The sequence below is a fragment of the Rhea americana genome, unplaced genomic scaffold, assembly GCF_003343005.1.
Source record: "Rhea americana isolate MKP2758 unplaced genomic scaffold, rheAme1 scaffold_100, whole genome shotgun sequence".
In the NCBI taxonomy this organism is placed as follows: domain Eukaryota; kingdom Metazoa; phylum Chordata; class Aves; order Rheiformes; family Rheidae; genus Rhea; species Rhea americana.
Genome location: NW_028185040.1, coordinates 503,281 through 519,429, shown reverse-complemented (window position 1 = coordinate 519,429; position 16,149 = coordinate 503,281). Strand labels below are relative to the sequence as shown.

Here is a 16,149-nt window from a genome sequence, read left to right as displayed (position 1 = left end):
TTCCAGATTATGGCCTCAATAATCTAAGCCAGGGAATGTTAACCTAACACAGTACTTGGTCATAACATATATTATCTTGTTTTATAACCCAAATTTCTCAATCAATACTCTCTGTTTATTATGGTCCTTAAGCTTAATGAGAAATTTTTTAGCTTCTGGATATTGCATCAGCAGATTATAATCATTGTGTATTATTTTATTAATAAAGGATAAGGTATGTGGTGTAAGTAAAAGTAATTTGTAAAAAAAATAGAAATTCATATTTTTCTGACTTCTAAGAAAAATAAATTAGAATAGAATTCAATTTCTATTAATATTGAAAATGAGTACGAAGAAATATTTTCCATTTAAAATGGACATCTAAATCGTTTTCGTCATGTTTAAAAATTCATGACTTACTACTTTAACAGGTTGGGCTAAAATTTTCTCTCTSTAACTGATTCACAAACATGCTGTCTTTATTGTAGAAGTATGTTGTTTTAAGGATATTTTTCATTTGGATCCTGTTTATTGATCTTTACTACTATCATGTCTTAAGACACTGTGGTGCCAGTCTCTAGTGTCTCTGAACTATAAGGCATTAGAACAGAGCTAAATAATCCTTTTAAAGTGAAGAAAAATGACATGATGAGGAGAGAAAAAGTTATTTTGGTTTATGTTAAACAGTTTTTTTTTTTTTTTTTCTTATTTTAGTAGAGGACAAACGTAGTGGTCCTACCTAGTATTTTAGCAGAACAAGTTGACAAATTAGAAATTGTCCATTTTCCTGTTGCTMATACAGAGCACTGCTTGCAGTAGCAATAGCTTTTATGTTAATTCAGAATTCTTTCACTATCTGAAGGCAAAACTCCTTTCATATTTAAATAATTATTTATATGATTAATCATATATTAATGATTATATTTGATGTGATAGCTGTACTGAAAATTTGTCTGTTGGTCATCTGTGGTTTGAGGCTTTTCGTGATGAGGGACTTGTATTCAGTTAAGTGGTACTTAGATGTCAATGCATATTGCTGTTCAGTGGGATTTTTGTTTGGAGACTATGTATCAGCCCATGATTAGATAATGAAAAGATTACATATCAATTTACATTTCTTGCCCAGATTCGTGATATCACCAAAATAAAATGAAAAGAGAAATTTTTATTACATCAGAATCTGAAACATCTTTTATAAATTCTCTTTCAAATTAAAAAAGGCAAGTGAATTTGTTTGTGTAGGAAGACGTTAAAAAGACATAATCATTTTGTACTTCTAAAAGCAATTTATTTAGTATTTTTAATTAGGTCATAGTATTCACCTTATCAGTTATATTACTTATAGCAAGTACATAGTTTATAGTGTCTTGTGTAAGTAAAATAGTACTAGAAGCTAATTAAATAAATCCATCAATAGCCGGCACCACAATGCTGAGATGTGAAGGTTGCTATATCATCATTTAAAATATATAACTTTGATAATATACAAAAAATGTATTTTTTAATTATTAAACTATCACAGACTTAGGAAGAATAGGAACATCCAGAAGTTTGTTGTTTTGAATTTACAAGTTGAAGGTACTCCATTACTTCCAGGATTGAACTCTATCTTTTGGATAAAATGTTTTAACAATGAAAAATATTTTGCATGATAATCTTCTGTGTCTGTGTGATTTTTTTTTTTTTTTTAAAAAAAAAGCTTTGTGAGAGGTTTTGATTATTTGGTACAGATTATCGGTAATGTAACTTCATTGGAAACAAATTAGTTCAGTAAGTTATAACACCAGTGCAAATTTGGGAAAGACTAGGAGTTACAGATGGCATCTTTCATGCTAATGTCTTCATTTCAAACTTTTACTTAGTACTCTAGCCTGACAGTTAGAAAGTAAAAACAYAGCAACTTTTGCTTGTTTCTCAAATATATTTGAGACGAATGTGCCACCTATTAATGCCAATTTACAGCTATTTCTTGGATTAGAATCATTTAGTCTACTTAATGGACATATTTGAGATTGTAACTGTTATAAATATCAGATTATATTTTGAAGTGGTTTATATTAAAAAAATGAAATTTATAAAGCTGATTACAAGCAAAGAAAGTTTTAATTTTTGTCATTGTCCCTGTTTCATATTTTGAAAATATGTTGGTATCTGGACTGCCTCATTTGTAGTCTGTGTTTCTATCTTTTAATATATTAAAACTTTTTTTTTTAAATCAGATAAAAATTCCAATAAAATGTATGTTTTGAATTCTACCTTTGCATTTGACTCCTATTGTACAGTGATATTCATTTAAAAATCTGTGCTGTTAATAGATGTATCTTCCAATGTATGCATAGTCATAGTTTGATAATTGTATTTTACTTTTTTACCTGATGTAAAAGGTTTTAATTACAAAAATATTTGCTATTTTTTTTCTTTTTAATTTTCTATAACAGATACCAAGTGCTAGTSTTTGCAACGGATGCTGATGAAAGACAAGAAACAGAACAGCAAAAACTTAGTTCTGGAAAAAGACTTGTGGTAAAACCTGTTTATTTTACATAACCTGTACGGTACATTGCATAAGTATTTAAAAGATTGAATACTAAGTTACAAATGGAAAAATTGTCTGCTGACAAAGGACCTGATCCAACTTCCATTAAAGGCAATGGAAAGACTCCAGTAGATTTTTGTTAGGATTTCTTTGGGCTCAAATTGTTTAAGGTTGGACCTTAAAATTCCCTGTTGTTCTAAGAAAAAGATGATTGTGTTCCATAATTGGCTATTTCTAAGCTAGTCTTTGTAATACAGAATCTAAACTGTAGTAAAATAGATACGTATGAAATATTGCTCAAGTCTTGAATGTGACAGTCTATTTGTGACTGTGTATTGGATTTACAAAATAAACTTCATTGCACTTGGAGAGTCCTTTATTCTTTACTAGAAAACTCTGCATTGAAAAAGATATTTCCCTAAATAGCCAGTACGTGCAAAGTCCTGGACTCTTTCTTTTCTCTCTGGACTCTTTCTTTTCATTTCCTTTTTCTTTTTTGTTCCTATCAAAAACGTGAAATAATAGTTTTCAGAAGTGCTTTRCAACTAATAAATTGTTTAATAATTGATCTGCATTATATTAAGAAGAGAGAAATTTCCATTTCTGTGCTTCTGTATTGAAATTGCTTGTCAGCTGAATATAGTACGTAACGCACTTGGCTCATCTTAGTTCAGGTGTGATGGTAAAATATAAGGAGCGAGATGTGAAGACATTCAACTGTGAAGACAATTGGACTTCAATATTTTCGGTCATTAGAAATCCTGAATTCCTGTTCAATCARTTTGGCAGTAGTCATAAACAATTTTTTGCTGGTGTGAACTGGTTTAGTTGAAACTTCTGAGAGGAGCCGAAATAAACTAATGAAATGTATCAGTAAGCAGCAGTATTGTTTAAAGGTGTAAGGATATATAGGCAAGGCAAGATTTGCAAGTATTTATTTATTCTACCAATGTATGTGGTTGAAAAGTAGACAAGCTTCCATGCATGCAACCATTCTTCAGACTGAAAATGTACATTAGTGACTGCAAGTATGAATGTTGGCTTGTGCACCTGAAATCTACTTTACTTTTTCCAATTAGATATATTGGTAGAATTACATATGTTGGTAGAGTAAGTTCTGCTTAATAGCCCTGCCCTTGATGTCAAAGGACATGTGCAGAGGCAGATTTAAATGATTTTGTAATTGTGTACTTGGATTTAATGTTCACAGTATAAAGCACTGTGTGTTGAATGGGATGTGTATCTTGAAGTTTAGTTTAATATATTTGTAAATGGAAGCATAGCCATCAATTCATGACTGTTTCAAAAAGTGCTTTTTTTGAACCTGTTTTTGCTGTTTTTCTCACAATGAAGAAAACCACAACTGACTTCAAAACAACTAGGTGGGTAGCTAGAACATTTTCTCCTTCCAAAAAGACCTTGAGTTTGGTTTTCTAACTGTATTACTCGTATTCATGTAATTTGAATTCTGAGCTTTCTGTAAGTATTTTATTTAATATTCAAATGTTGGCTGATCTCTGGAGCATGTTTTTTCTTTTGAAGGTGGACTGGGCTTTAAACATCGGAGAGCAAGCACTGGATATATGTGTTGTGTCCTTTAATCAGGCAGTTTCTTCTGTTTTTGTGCTTGGTGAGAGAAACTTCTTTTGCCTTAAGGATAATGGGCAAATCCGATTCATGAAAAAACTTGATTGCAGCCCAAGTTGCTTCCTTCCTTATTGCTCAGGTTTGTAAAACRAAAATTCAACTAAAAAGCATTATTATAATTTTTACAGCTAAGAATTTTTTTCACTGAATAAATATATTCTTCTTAAGATGTTGTTGATTCATAGAAAATATGTGAAATCAACTCTTCCTTGTTTTGGAGGAAGCAGATTTATTTTCAAATATTGCTTAGTGTGGCTTGTGGAAAAGTTGTGATGTGTAGTATGTAATTGGATTTTGTATTCATGATTAATCACTTATCTCTTGGTTACTGTCGATAGTTATTATTCATGCGATTTTCTTCATTTTGCCATCTTAAATTTCTGTAAGTAAAAATAAAAGTATTTGCATGTGTGTGTATATATATATTAATATAAATATATGAAATAGATGTGTGATATATTCATATTCACGTGTACCAAGTAATGGCTTACAAGGAGAAGAAAAAATAACAATAATACAAGCCTGAAAGAAAAGTACTGGCTTATGAAAGTATCTTTCAACTTAAAACAGTTTTTATATCTCTAACAGTGACAGAAGGAACAATAAACACTCTAGTTGGAAACCATAGCAACATGCTGTGTGTTTATCAAGATGTGACACTGAAATGGGCCACTCAACTTCCTCACATTCCTGTATCAGTAAAAGTAGCAAATTTACAGTAAGTATCTTAAACTTTACTTTTTCAAATTTGTTTACAGTAGTGAAATTAACCTGTAGATCCTAACAAATAAGGTGAACTGTAGAAGGAAAATTCGAAGTGTTTTTTTTTTGTTGTGTAAAACATTCATTACATTAATGGAAATACTGATAAGTCTCAAAGAATTCTAGAATTGCTGTATTCATGCTTTAGATTTTCTGATTTTAATGCATGAGGACAGAACTTGGTCTCTCCAATTAAGTGAAATTAATTTAGGAACTGTATAAATTGCTCAGGATTGCACTGCCACAGACCAATATTTTTTTTTTTTTTTGTAAAACGCGTGTAAGAGTGACAGGGCAAAAAACTTAGGGAGAGGGAGGGATCAAATGTAAAGAAATACTGTCATTATTACTTGTGCTGAATTTCTGTCACTGAAACAAGAAGCAAACTACACTAAAGTTCAACTAGTGTTTTTACAATCCAATTTATGACTATACTCCGCGAACATACTACGTGAACAACACTGTGGGTGCTGGCTGCCTGGTGACCGTGACCACATGGAATGCAGTGGGAGTATCCTGGGCAGGTAGATTACTTCAGGTCCCCAGCAGGCTTTAGTGGCTGTAGTTATGCCTTTGAACTGTAATGCTAACATACTMTGAAAACTTACTGGATCACAGTGTGTGTTTTATCACAAAATCTCATAACGTGAAAATGCAACATCTGACTAACTAGCTTTACGCAGCCTGGAAATCTGTAAGGGGAGTTAGCGTTTTTCTATTTGGTACTAATGGGTACTTAATGATTTTAAAATAGTTGTAATTAAAAAAAAATTTTTTTCTTTTTTTGGAGAGAGTCGAAAGAGTTGTGATAGCTTTCATCCAGCAAGTGTTACATGTGAAATAGAACAAATTATCCCAGTGGGCCAGTTTGCATAAAACAAAAGAGAAAAGTTTTGCAGGGTATGACAGCACAGCTTTTAAAGTTTGGAAAAAAATGTCAGTGTCATTAGAAAAAAAAGAAAAAATAGGAGATTATACTAATGTTTGTACATAAAATTATTTGTTTATAATGCATGTTATTCAAATATTTTTGTTTTAATTAACCTTTAAGAAATTTATGCAATTTCTACTTGTTTCATGTAATTTTTAGCATTCAGTAGTTTGATCTTAGTGAGAATGTTGACAGCCTGGTAATTTGTCCCAGATCACTTTGCAAATATAGAATCAAAATTCCCACAGGCATACTAATACTAGGCTTTGGCTTGGGGCTTTGTTCCGTGAAGGATGGAGAGGAAGCATTCTAGACGTACAAGCTTATTTTTTTTTTATACAGGTACTGATAAAAACACACATGCATGTGTGTACGCACATACACAAACACACAGATGTATTCATATATAATACAGATATATAAATGTGTATGAGTGTACACACACACACACACGCACAGCCTGAAAGGAATGGGAGAAGTCTAGGGCATATGTGTTTCAGAGCTATGCACCAGGAGCAGTATAAGATCTCTCCCTTGTGTAGTTGGCTAAGGTAAGAGACATGGTTGAAGGACAAAGATTTGGAAAGAAATGTGATTATCTGCTGGTTGAAGGTACTAACACAAAGCAGTAAATAGTCTAAGTAAATTTTGACTTACACTGCTTTGAAGCTCATCTCAGTACGCGCAGATACGGAAAAAATTTGAGTGATCTATGGATTGCTAATAATATTGGATACTCAGCTGCAGCTACTGATTGATTGTGTGCCTGGGTGAAGAAAAGCAGATGGCCAATACATCAACTCTTTCTTATTTCTAGTAGCTGTTGTTTTCAGAAATCCCACTGCAGCTTTTATTGTCATAAGCTGCTCTCACTTCTGACCTSCTCCATTCCAGGAGATGTAGTTTGCTCCCAGGGAGTAGAGAGATCTGGTTTACAGCTCAAAGTTTGGATTCTTATTAGAATAATGGTAGATTCCAGTATTTCATATTGTTCACTTTTTTAATGTGACCTCCATCTTTTTATCCTGCAGGAGTAACTCTTGCTGCTTGATTTTATTAACATGGACATAATTTTTTCTGCATACATATGGCTTTTTGCTTTGTTAGACAGTCCTTTAGATCACTGTATTCAAAAGGTAATTAAAAAATTTCAGTACTTCCTAATGTCGTGTAAATGTAGCTAAATTCCTCATCCAAGCACACACTTCCAACCTTTCCTACAGCCTTTTCTCAAGTCTTTGCAATCTGTTTTTGCTTGTATCCACTCAGAACATTCCTACAAAAACTGTGGTAGCTCATCACTTTGAACAAATCATTTTCCTCAATTTTTCGCTTTCCTGGCTCATCCTCTAGTGCCTCAAAGTTGGGTTAATCGTCTTTCTTTCAGACCTGTACAGCTATTCRTTACAGGCGCAGGAAGTCTAATGCATTTGGTGTATGTTGCTCTTATTGCTTCTGTTAGAAACAAATATGCCTTGCAAATGTAGAAGGATGTAGGAAGCTTTTCAGTACATGTACAGTAACTTTAATGCTTGCAAAAGAAACATATGTGACCAGCAAGTCATGTTAGGATATCCCGTGATATAGGACTAGATTTAGTGTATCCACATGTTTATATACATGATATATTTACCATGCTTTTGGAAAAAAGTAAATTTCCTGTTCCTTCAGTTTTAATGCTGGGTGAGAATGAAAATGCTTGTCCAATTGGATACATTTGGTCATTTATTTAAATATATGTGGTATGCTTATACTTCTGTCCTACATTCAAAATGAAGATGAGCTAAACAGCAAAAATGGCAGTTAAGCTTACAGAGGTAGGAATTTGATTTAAACAAAGGATATGTTTAAAAATATATATATACTTAAAATAAAATTCTCTTATATGAGTCAATGTGATAATGATTTTCTAATGCGCCACTTGGGAGAGGCCTCAGTCCCAATTGGGGCCTAAGAAAAGCATTATTAGAAGCTATTTTATGTAAATCTCTTGGGGCAGAGGCAGTGACTGTCTCATAACCAGTGATACACTTATAATCTTTATAGTTTACTCCTAAGATCAAACCTTCAGTGGCTTCAGAGAATTTCAACTGTGTAAGCAACTTGTGTTTCTAGTGTGTGCCTCTCATTTTCTTTATGAATTTATTTTTCTCTTACAATAATGTGAAATCCAGTATTTCTCTATAGCAAACAGCAGTATCGAAATAATGATAATAACACACTACAACATTTGGGATTACATTCCAGAATAAGCTGTTTGATTTCCACACCACTGTTTTCAGAAACATACTAGGAAAAAATTGAATAAAAAATAAGTGGGAACTAATAACCTTTTTAGTGAGATTCATCTGTTTATGCTGTACAAGTGATGTATTTTTAAGCTGTTAAACTACACTTTTTGATTCTCTTTTCTGTTACAAAAATCTGAGTGTTCTCTCAGTGAATTGAAAATGAAAAATTCTTATAAAAGCTTGCAGTTAGAAACTTGAGTAAAGGTAAAAACTTGAGAGTTTAAATAACTTACTTTGTGTATTACCTGAAGATATGTATAACTGTGATCACTAAACTGGCAGTTCAGTTCCAATCATTGTTATAGAAATTTGTTTTCTATCTTGTTAGATGTTTATATTCTTCTGTTAATGAGTAGTAGTTAATAGCAATATTTATGATTGTTTTAATGTCAGGAGATTCCTGTATTATTAACATTGCCTGGATTGCTTCAGAGACATAACCACTTAAATTGAAAATTTGGATTAACTTAATCTGTTTAGGGCTTTGTCTCATATGAGTATAAATTCAGCTTTCCATTAACAGGCCTGCTTATAGTTGTAGTTTTCTTTAGTAGTTCTGTGTCATTACCCTTTAAGCTGTGGCTCTGCAAAAGCATCCTCTTTGAAGCTGAAACTCTTGAAGAAAATGGTTGTGTTCTGCCTGAGCTGATGGGGGGGAAAAGCCCCCTCTAGAGTGGTTTGAGAGAGAAACTGTTGATGTGCTGCAGTTAAAACAGCTGGACTCTGGGAAGTTAYATAAAAGAGTTGGTGAAAATTTGAGTGGAATAGGAATTCTTGTGTTGAAACAATAATTCTGAGCACCAATGTTAGCTTGGTATCCATCACAGTAATCCAAATATCTTCTCTGCACTGACTTCAAAGCCTATTTCTTTTTTTTCTTATCCTGCCATAGCCACTTCCCTGTTTCACTGGAGAGCTTTTTTTCTAAGACCTTCACTGTACTTTGTAAAGGAAGTGTCTCTGGTATTGGTGGATTTGATGCAGTCACTTTTTTGTGCTGAGATATGTTGGATTTTCCTTTCTCTCTCCGAATTTAAGTAATTGTATGGGGAGCAGGCCTATAGGAATGTGATGCTGACAAAGCTGTTTACAGTTCTTGTCAGCTAAAACACTTGCTAGGAACTTTTTTTTTTTTCTTTCTTTTTGCATTGACAGGAATTTGAGCTTGTAAAATTAAGTGACTTAGCCCTTCTTCTACCAAAAAAGGTGGATTATGTTTGTCTGAATCATCTAAAATAACTTTTGGAGAAAATAGCAGAAGGTCACTTTATTAGGGCYTATCACAGGTCGTATTTGTTTTCCTATGTCTGAATTATCCTGTCTCCATATGCTTGACCATAAAAGGTCCTTGGAGTGGATTAAAATCCTTAGACCACTCGCTTTTCTATTTATTTGACATTAATTCCCCTGGCAAAGCTGTTTCCAAGAGTGCCATGTTCTAAAGGCTGATGGATTGCACTAAGTGCTGCTCTGACCCAGCTGGCCTGAAACTGGAACAGTATGTTAAGGTGCGTTCAGTCTGAAGCAAAGTRGCTCGTGTGGCTAGCCTCGGGGATGTTTCCATCACAGGCTTCTGAGACGCCGCTGTGGGCTGAAGAAAAACCACATAGAGCACTAGAGCTTGGATTTAGTCTCAGGGAAGGGAATTCTGTTTTGATCGCTTCCAAGTTACAAACCTGTTTTTGTACTAGGAAAGCATGAAGGCTCTAAATCAAGGACTCTGTTTCTTCTGAATGTTTTTTAAGTTGGCTAGTTTTCATTTTACTGCTTGGTTTTGTTTGTACACAGCCTTTAGGTTGTACCTAGTAAGCCTGTACTTGCTAAAAGATAGTCTGTCTTTGTCTCTTTTAAAAGTGAAATAGACCACAAAATACATCTCTTTTCATTTATTCCACCCCCTCCCCCAAATGATATTGCCTGGTGCCACTAGTTTTCAGTCTTTGTGCTCTGAGTTATCCATCAAGCAGTGAAGTCTGATGATACTTGTAAAGAAAAAATAGTTGATTAGATGTGGAATTTGTCCACAGATGCAGTTCTCAATGTGATGTCTTTTTGTTTTTACATCTAGGAATTAGAATATCGGTACCAACACTCTCTTTTGTGAGCTTTTGTACATCTTGTGTCTGTGACTGAAAGGACTGTACTTACTCTTTATGGAAGAAAGATTATTTTTGAAGCAAGTAACTCAAAATGACATATGCTGTGTAAAACGTGTAGTTCTCTTTCTTACAAGGAGTTGACAGATATGGACAAGTTGGTGAAAGTTAGCATAATACTTGCTTTTACTTTCATTTATTTGACAAGTAAATATCATTTTACTTAGTAATAGCACAGCATGTTTTCTGAAGAGGAAATATAAAGTGGTTTGGAAAAGGTTTTTTTTGAGTTTATTTTTTAGCTTAGAAGTAATTTATTGCATTTGAAGAATATGAATTTCTGAGCTTGTAATATTAAATTTCCAGTATTCAACTTTTTAAGTTGAGTTAAGTTAGTAAATAGATTTTCATGATCTGACAGGAGAAAAAAATGTCTTTTTTAACAAATGCAAACAGTTGAAAAGTCAGGAAATAAAAGTAGACTTTATAGGTTGAAACCAGTAAGCTGGGTTACTTAGTAATCTTTATCTACACTTTAACTCTTTACTGGACTTCAAATCTGCTTATATTTCTGCTCTGAGGAATGACCCATAAAAATATTGTACGTCTCCAGGCTTTCACCACTGATCCTATGTAAGTTTTGCTCAGTTTGCAGTCAAAAGAATTGCTAGATTTACTGTTGACTATGGTATAAATTCATGTGCTGATTCTTTTTTGTGTTATTACTTCTCCATGTATGATAGCCTAATACTTGATTGTAGCGATCATGCTTGAACTAAACATTAGTATCATGAACCATCATGCCATTAAGACTGTTCATATAGTAATGCATTTATCAGACACCAATTAAAGACAGCTACTCAAGGGCCATCCATGTTCGCATTTTGAATTATGCTGTTACACAGTAGTGAATAGAGACTTATTTAAAGTAATAAACTAAAAGTTGCATTATGCAGGCTCAGGTGCAGAAATACTGCAGCTTACTGTATCACTTTAAACCTGTTGATTGAAAATACTATACTAATGTGTGATTTTTGTAATTTGTCAGACAAAATAAAGCAATTTAATAGGTCTAACATTCAAATGTTGCCCTTTTGTAAGTTCTTTTTCTGCTTAACCCTATACCTTTTATGTCTTCATTACCAGCGTTTAGGGAGTATTRGCTGTGTTTATGTGCCTTTCTTTTACCATTACTTACTATTCATTTTGAGAAAGATACRGTGATCTTCACAAGCATAATATTTCCACCAATACTTGTAGAAATAGTAAAGAATCAAAGAGACTATTTGGCTGATGCAGGTACTGAGAATGAACTTTTCTATGTAATCATRTTACTGCACATTAGAATTTTTGTACTGTGCCATGTGGTGTTTGYTGTAGGCAGGCTACTGCCCTTTTGTGCCTCTTGGGAATTTCGCACTTGTGTTGCAGTTGGCCAGGTGCATTACAAGAGAGAATTTTACAATATTTTGAAATGTTTGCAAGTCTAGTTTTGTAGACAATAACTTCTAATTTACTGAAGCAATAATCTCTTGCTGTTATCTAAGTTACAATTTTGCTCCTCCTAGTTGCAGTTTTTTTTTTTTTTTTTTTTTTTTTTAAACTCTGCAGCTCTTCATTAAAAAAAAGAAAAAAAAAAGAAAAGAAAAAGAAAAGCATGTCTAATCTATGTAACAGATCAGTAGTATACCAGTAGTGTAAAAGATATATATAGTGTTGCCTGGTCTAGTAGAATATAATTTCCAAGCTTTTTGGCCTGAATGTAGCATTGCCTTGCTACCTGTCTTTGATTTTCTGTCTCTCTTACCATATTCTACTCCAAGCATGTGACATCTRTTCTTTATAATCAGAGATGACCATCTAGGAATACTTACAGATCAAAGCAGAAAACCTTGGGTCGATAGCTTGCCGTGCTACCTTTGAATCAATATTATTTTTGTTGGCCTTGGCTACCAGAGGACTATATGAGCAACAGTGAGTGCTTACCTTAAACAAACAAACAAGCARACAAACAAAAAAACAAAAAAAMCCCACTTGATTTAAAAAAAACCCTTGATTAAAAAAAAAATCTTGATAAAAAACATCTTGACCTTGTGAYGCTGAGAAGTACTCTTCTGATGATTCTAATGAGTAGCAGAGATTGTCCTTACACTTGCAGTGGGCTTGAAGCATAAGCCTAGTAATAAGTACTGCTGAACTTCAGAGTGTAGTATGGACACTAGTTGGAGATTTTTATYAGATTTAAAAGCAGCCCCATCCTTACACTAAAACCAAACAATTATGAATTTTAGAATTATTTGAACATGCCTCATTGAAGATAATCACTGCTTTTGCTTTCTATAAAAATGTCTAATCCAATAATCCTCTTAGATTATCTGAACTGTTRGTATTATGCTAGTATTATGTAATACTAGAATAATATTAGAGTGATCTAATAAATAAATTTTTGTTTAATGAAATACAAAATGAACATTCCCTGAAGACTGTTTATTGGCTTCTTAGAACGAAGACTTATTGYCTGTATATGAGAATTAACMTAAGCCTGGAGTTGTTAACATGGAATTGAATTTAACTGGAAAATTWTGAAGAAATATTTCAGTTGAATTAAGTATATAAGGTGTAAAAGCATAGTCACATTACAGGGTAGTAGTGGGTGGAGTCAAAGCAAAACCCCTCTGATTCAATTTTTTTTTTAGCTATACAGATGCTAGAAAATACTTTGTTCTTCATTCCAGACCATCTGTTATTCCTTATTATAACTGACATCACCACAGCTACCACAACTGTTAAAGAATCACCATATAAAAATGGCAAACCTTGCATATGAAACCAGCAAAACTTAGCACATATTACATGGTTTTATGGAAAGAAACTGCAGGAATCAAACTTTACAGTTTGCTGAAAGATTTTTCCTTTTTCTGTATAGTAGTGCTGTAATAGAAGCAATGCCAGTTATGACGCACTGTATGAACTGTTCAGTTATATGTGTGTGTGTGTGTATATATATATATAAATTTTTATAGTGCTCTGTAAGAATATGTTGCCTGATCTGAGAAGTTAAACACAGAGGCTTCTAGAATCTTTCTATTTAAACATAGTTGCATTTTAAAGAGAAGTTTATTAGGAAAAAGAAATTGATTACATGAATGTTTTTCATCATTGAATTGCCACTAAGGTTGACAAGAAATAGCAGTACAAAGTATTACCATTTTTTAAGATCTTTTGAGGAGATTATTTTGATGTGTATAGTTTACACAGCTCCTTCCTCCTCCTCCCCCCCCCCCCCCCCCACCTTGGTAGGATTCTTATCTTGCAAAAAATACAGATGTGCCAAGTACTGTATCTGGCACCCAGTCTAATTCATGACTGAGGCTTTCTAGCAAGTTAGAAGTTTTAAATGGTGTATATTGTATGGCATTAAGCACATGCCCATATTGCCAATTCTCTTAATTTTATTGCATGTCACTTATTTGCTTTTAAAAAGGCTAGTTTTTACAGTCATACGGTTTTGTAARGGTTTCAGCTTTCTTTAGAAAAACACTTAAAATATTCCTGCCCTCAAGGTTCTAGAGAAAGCCTTAAAAGTGGAAATTCTAAATGCTCAAGAACAACAAAGCAAGTAAGTTTAGTATTTAACATAAAAGGACCTGCTTTTAAACCTAATAGCTTTTTTTTTTTTTTTTTTTTTTTTGGGGGGGGGGGGTTGATCTGTGATTTCTTTGTGCTTTTTCATGGTGAGACAGAGTGGAATATACCCATATCAGATTTTGAACTCAATCTTGGAGTTAGATATGGAGCAGTAGGCTGGAATTTGTGACTGCATTGTGACACTTGCTCTGCCCATGGAAGTGCTGGACATCTTGACTGAAAGACTGTTACTGTGAACAGTCTATGGCTGTTGACTTTGAATGTCTTGAGTATTATTAACACAAATGAAACTTTTTTCTGTACTAAGACCTGCAAGGTGGGATGTGTATGGAAAGGTGTGAAGATGAGAGCTAGCAGTGCAGAGTGCCAGAGATTCTTGTGAAGATTAGCTTTGTTCTTTACAAGACAGGGTAAAGGGACAGTGATAAGTATTGTTAAAAATAATCGTTTATGGACTTTTCCCAGCCTGAAATGCTGGTGACCTTTGAAGTTTGCAGGCACATCCTTGTCATCTGGGTGAGGAGCTGGGTGAAAGAGAGAAATTTTCAGTGTTTCTAAAGTTCTCTATCCTGTCCTCCTAGAGTAAATTTTTTGTGGTTCCTTAGATTTTCTAGCCTGTTGTGCCTGTGTGTATTGACCTTGGACCTAAAGCTCACAAAACTTAACCTGAAGCTTTGGGAAATATGTGAAATTGATGGGAGGAGTTCAGGTCCCAGTGATTTTGGTGTGAAGGGGGAGTGATATGCTTCTGCCTTCAGTGAAGAGCATTATGATGATACGGTGCACAGACCTAAAAGGTCACAAAAAGCAGAAAGATGAGCAAAACTATATTCAGACTTGATTGGGAAGCTCTAGGGATTTTGCAATAAATTTATATTTGCTGAGAATGGTGATTGTATGGAGTGATGCTGGACAGGTCAGTAGGTAGTGCAAAGAACTGTTGCAGTGTGATGGGTTTAGAGTAATGCAATAGTTACACAAATTGTTACACAAATGTGTAACTTTCTTTGTGTTAAGCTCATGCCTCCTATGGAACATGACTATAGCAAAGCTCAGGAATGATTTCATGAAATGTAGTTTTACAATGCTTAATGGCACATGTCCATAGCTGATTAAGACTGTCTTCTCTAACACGAGACTTGTCATCATGGTTATTCTTGTTATTCTCTTGTAGTTTGCTTGTAGATAGTTGTCTTATTTCCCTCCTGTATTGTCTAATATTAAAGAGCTTATATGTAACAAGCAGTTGAGAATGAGCTTTTGCTGTAACAATAAACTTAATAGTTGAGTATAGATATTGCCAGTACAGCATATTGCGTCTCTAACAAATTCTTGGAACCAGAGATGCTAAAGGATCTCCAGCTTGCCTGGAGTAAAATGGACTGGAACTGCTGTCCTGAAGAAGTAGGGGAATTAGAGGGTTAGATGAAGGCTAAACTTTCAAGACCCATGGGTCCTATATTCACAATTTTGTAACTGTAGTGATACCTGTTGCAGTCTTCTGGTATAACTTCTTTAGTCTTTAGAATCTGCAGGATACCTGGCTGCTAGTGTGGAAGTCTGGCCTTAAAACACAGATTTTAGACTTAAGGGGAAAGAGTTGCAAATGAAGAAATAAGGAGTCCTTAACCTAGTTCTAAGAGGGAGTGAGGCATGGAGATGTTTRTGTTAGATGTGTGATAGTTCCTCTTAATTTCTTCCTTGCTGCTAACACTGATACTATCATAAATGAAATTGCAGTCTAAGTTCTCTTGTTACTTGAAGATCTGACTTAAGAGACTGCACTCTTATTTAAAACCATCAGCTTTTCTTATCAGTCTTTCTTTTGAATTCAGATAATGCAGCTAAGTGTCTTAGCTATGAACTGTGAGTCATGAAATACAATGTGGAGGTTATGAACTTTTCCTAGAATACATTATACTTCAGAACTTTTTACTTTTTCTTTTTATTTTTATTTTTTAACCTAAAACAAGATTGCGTATTTTTGGCGGCCATCACTTTGAATATTCTGCTTTTATTCTACTTTATGAAAAAAAGATGATCCATCAGAAAAGAATCATTTCATATATGTAATTTGTAGCATGAGTTTAAATTGCTTGTATAGCCTGCTGATATCAGTATGTTTGTCCTCTACCTTAAAGACCCAGAAGAGCGCGTTGTGCATACGAATCTAACACTGCACATACAAACATATCGTTAGCATTTCCTTACATTTAAACCATCGTGCTGTTATACTAATACCGTCAAAAAAAAAAAAAA

At 33.8% G+C, this 16,149-nt stretch overlaps 1 protein-coding gene across 7 annotated transcripts in view; it reads left to right on the top strand.

Moving 5' to 3' along the window:
- Nucleotides 1-16,149, top strand: part of BBS9 (Bardet-Biedl syndrome 9) — a 309,884-nt gene that overhangs the window by 34,890 nt on the left and 258,845 nt on the right. For all 7 annotated transcript variants that reach the window (XM_085303707.1, XM_085303713.1, XM_085303722.1 and 4 more), the window contains 3 exons: nt 2,418-2,502; nt 4,058-4,241; nt 4,751-4,880. In XM_085303707.1, coding sequence (XP_085159833.1) covers nt 2,418-2,502; nt 4,058-4,241; nt 4,751-4,880 — 399 coding nt within the window. The remainder of the gene's footprint in view (nt 1-2,417; nt 2,503-4,057; nt 4,242-4,750; nt 4,881-16,149) is intronic.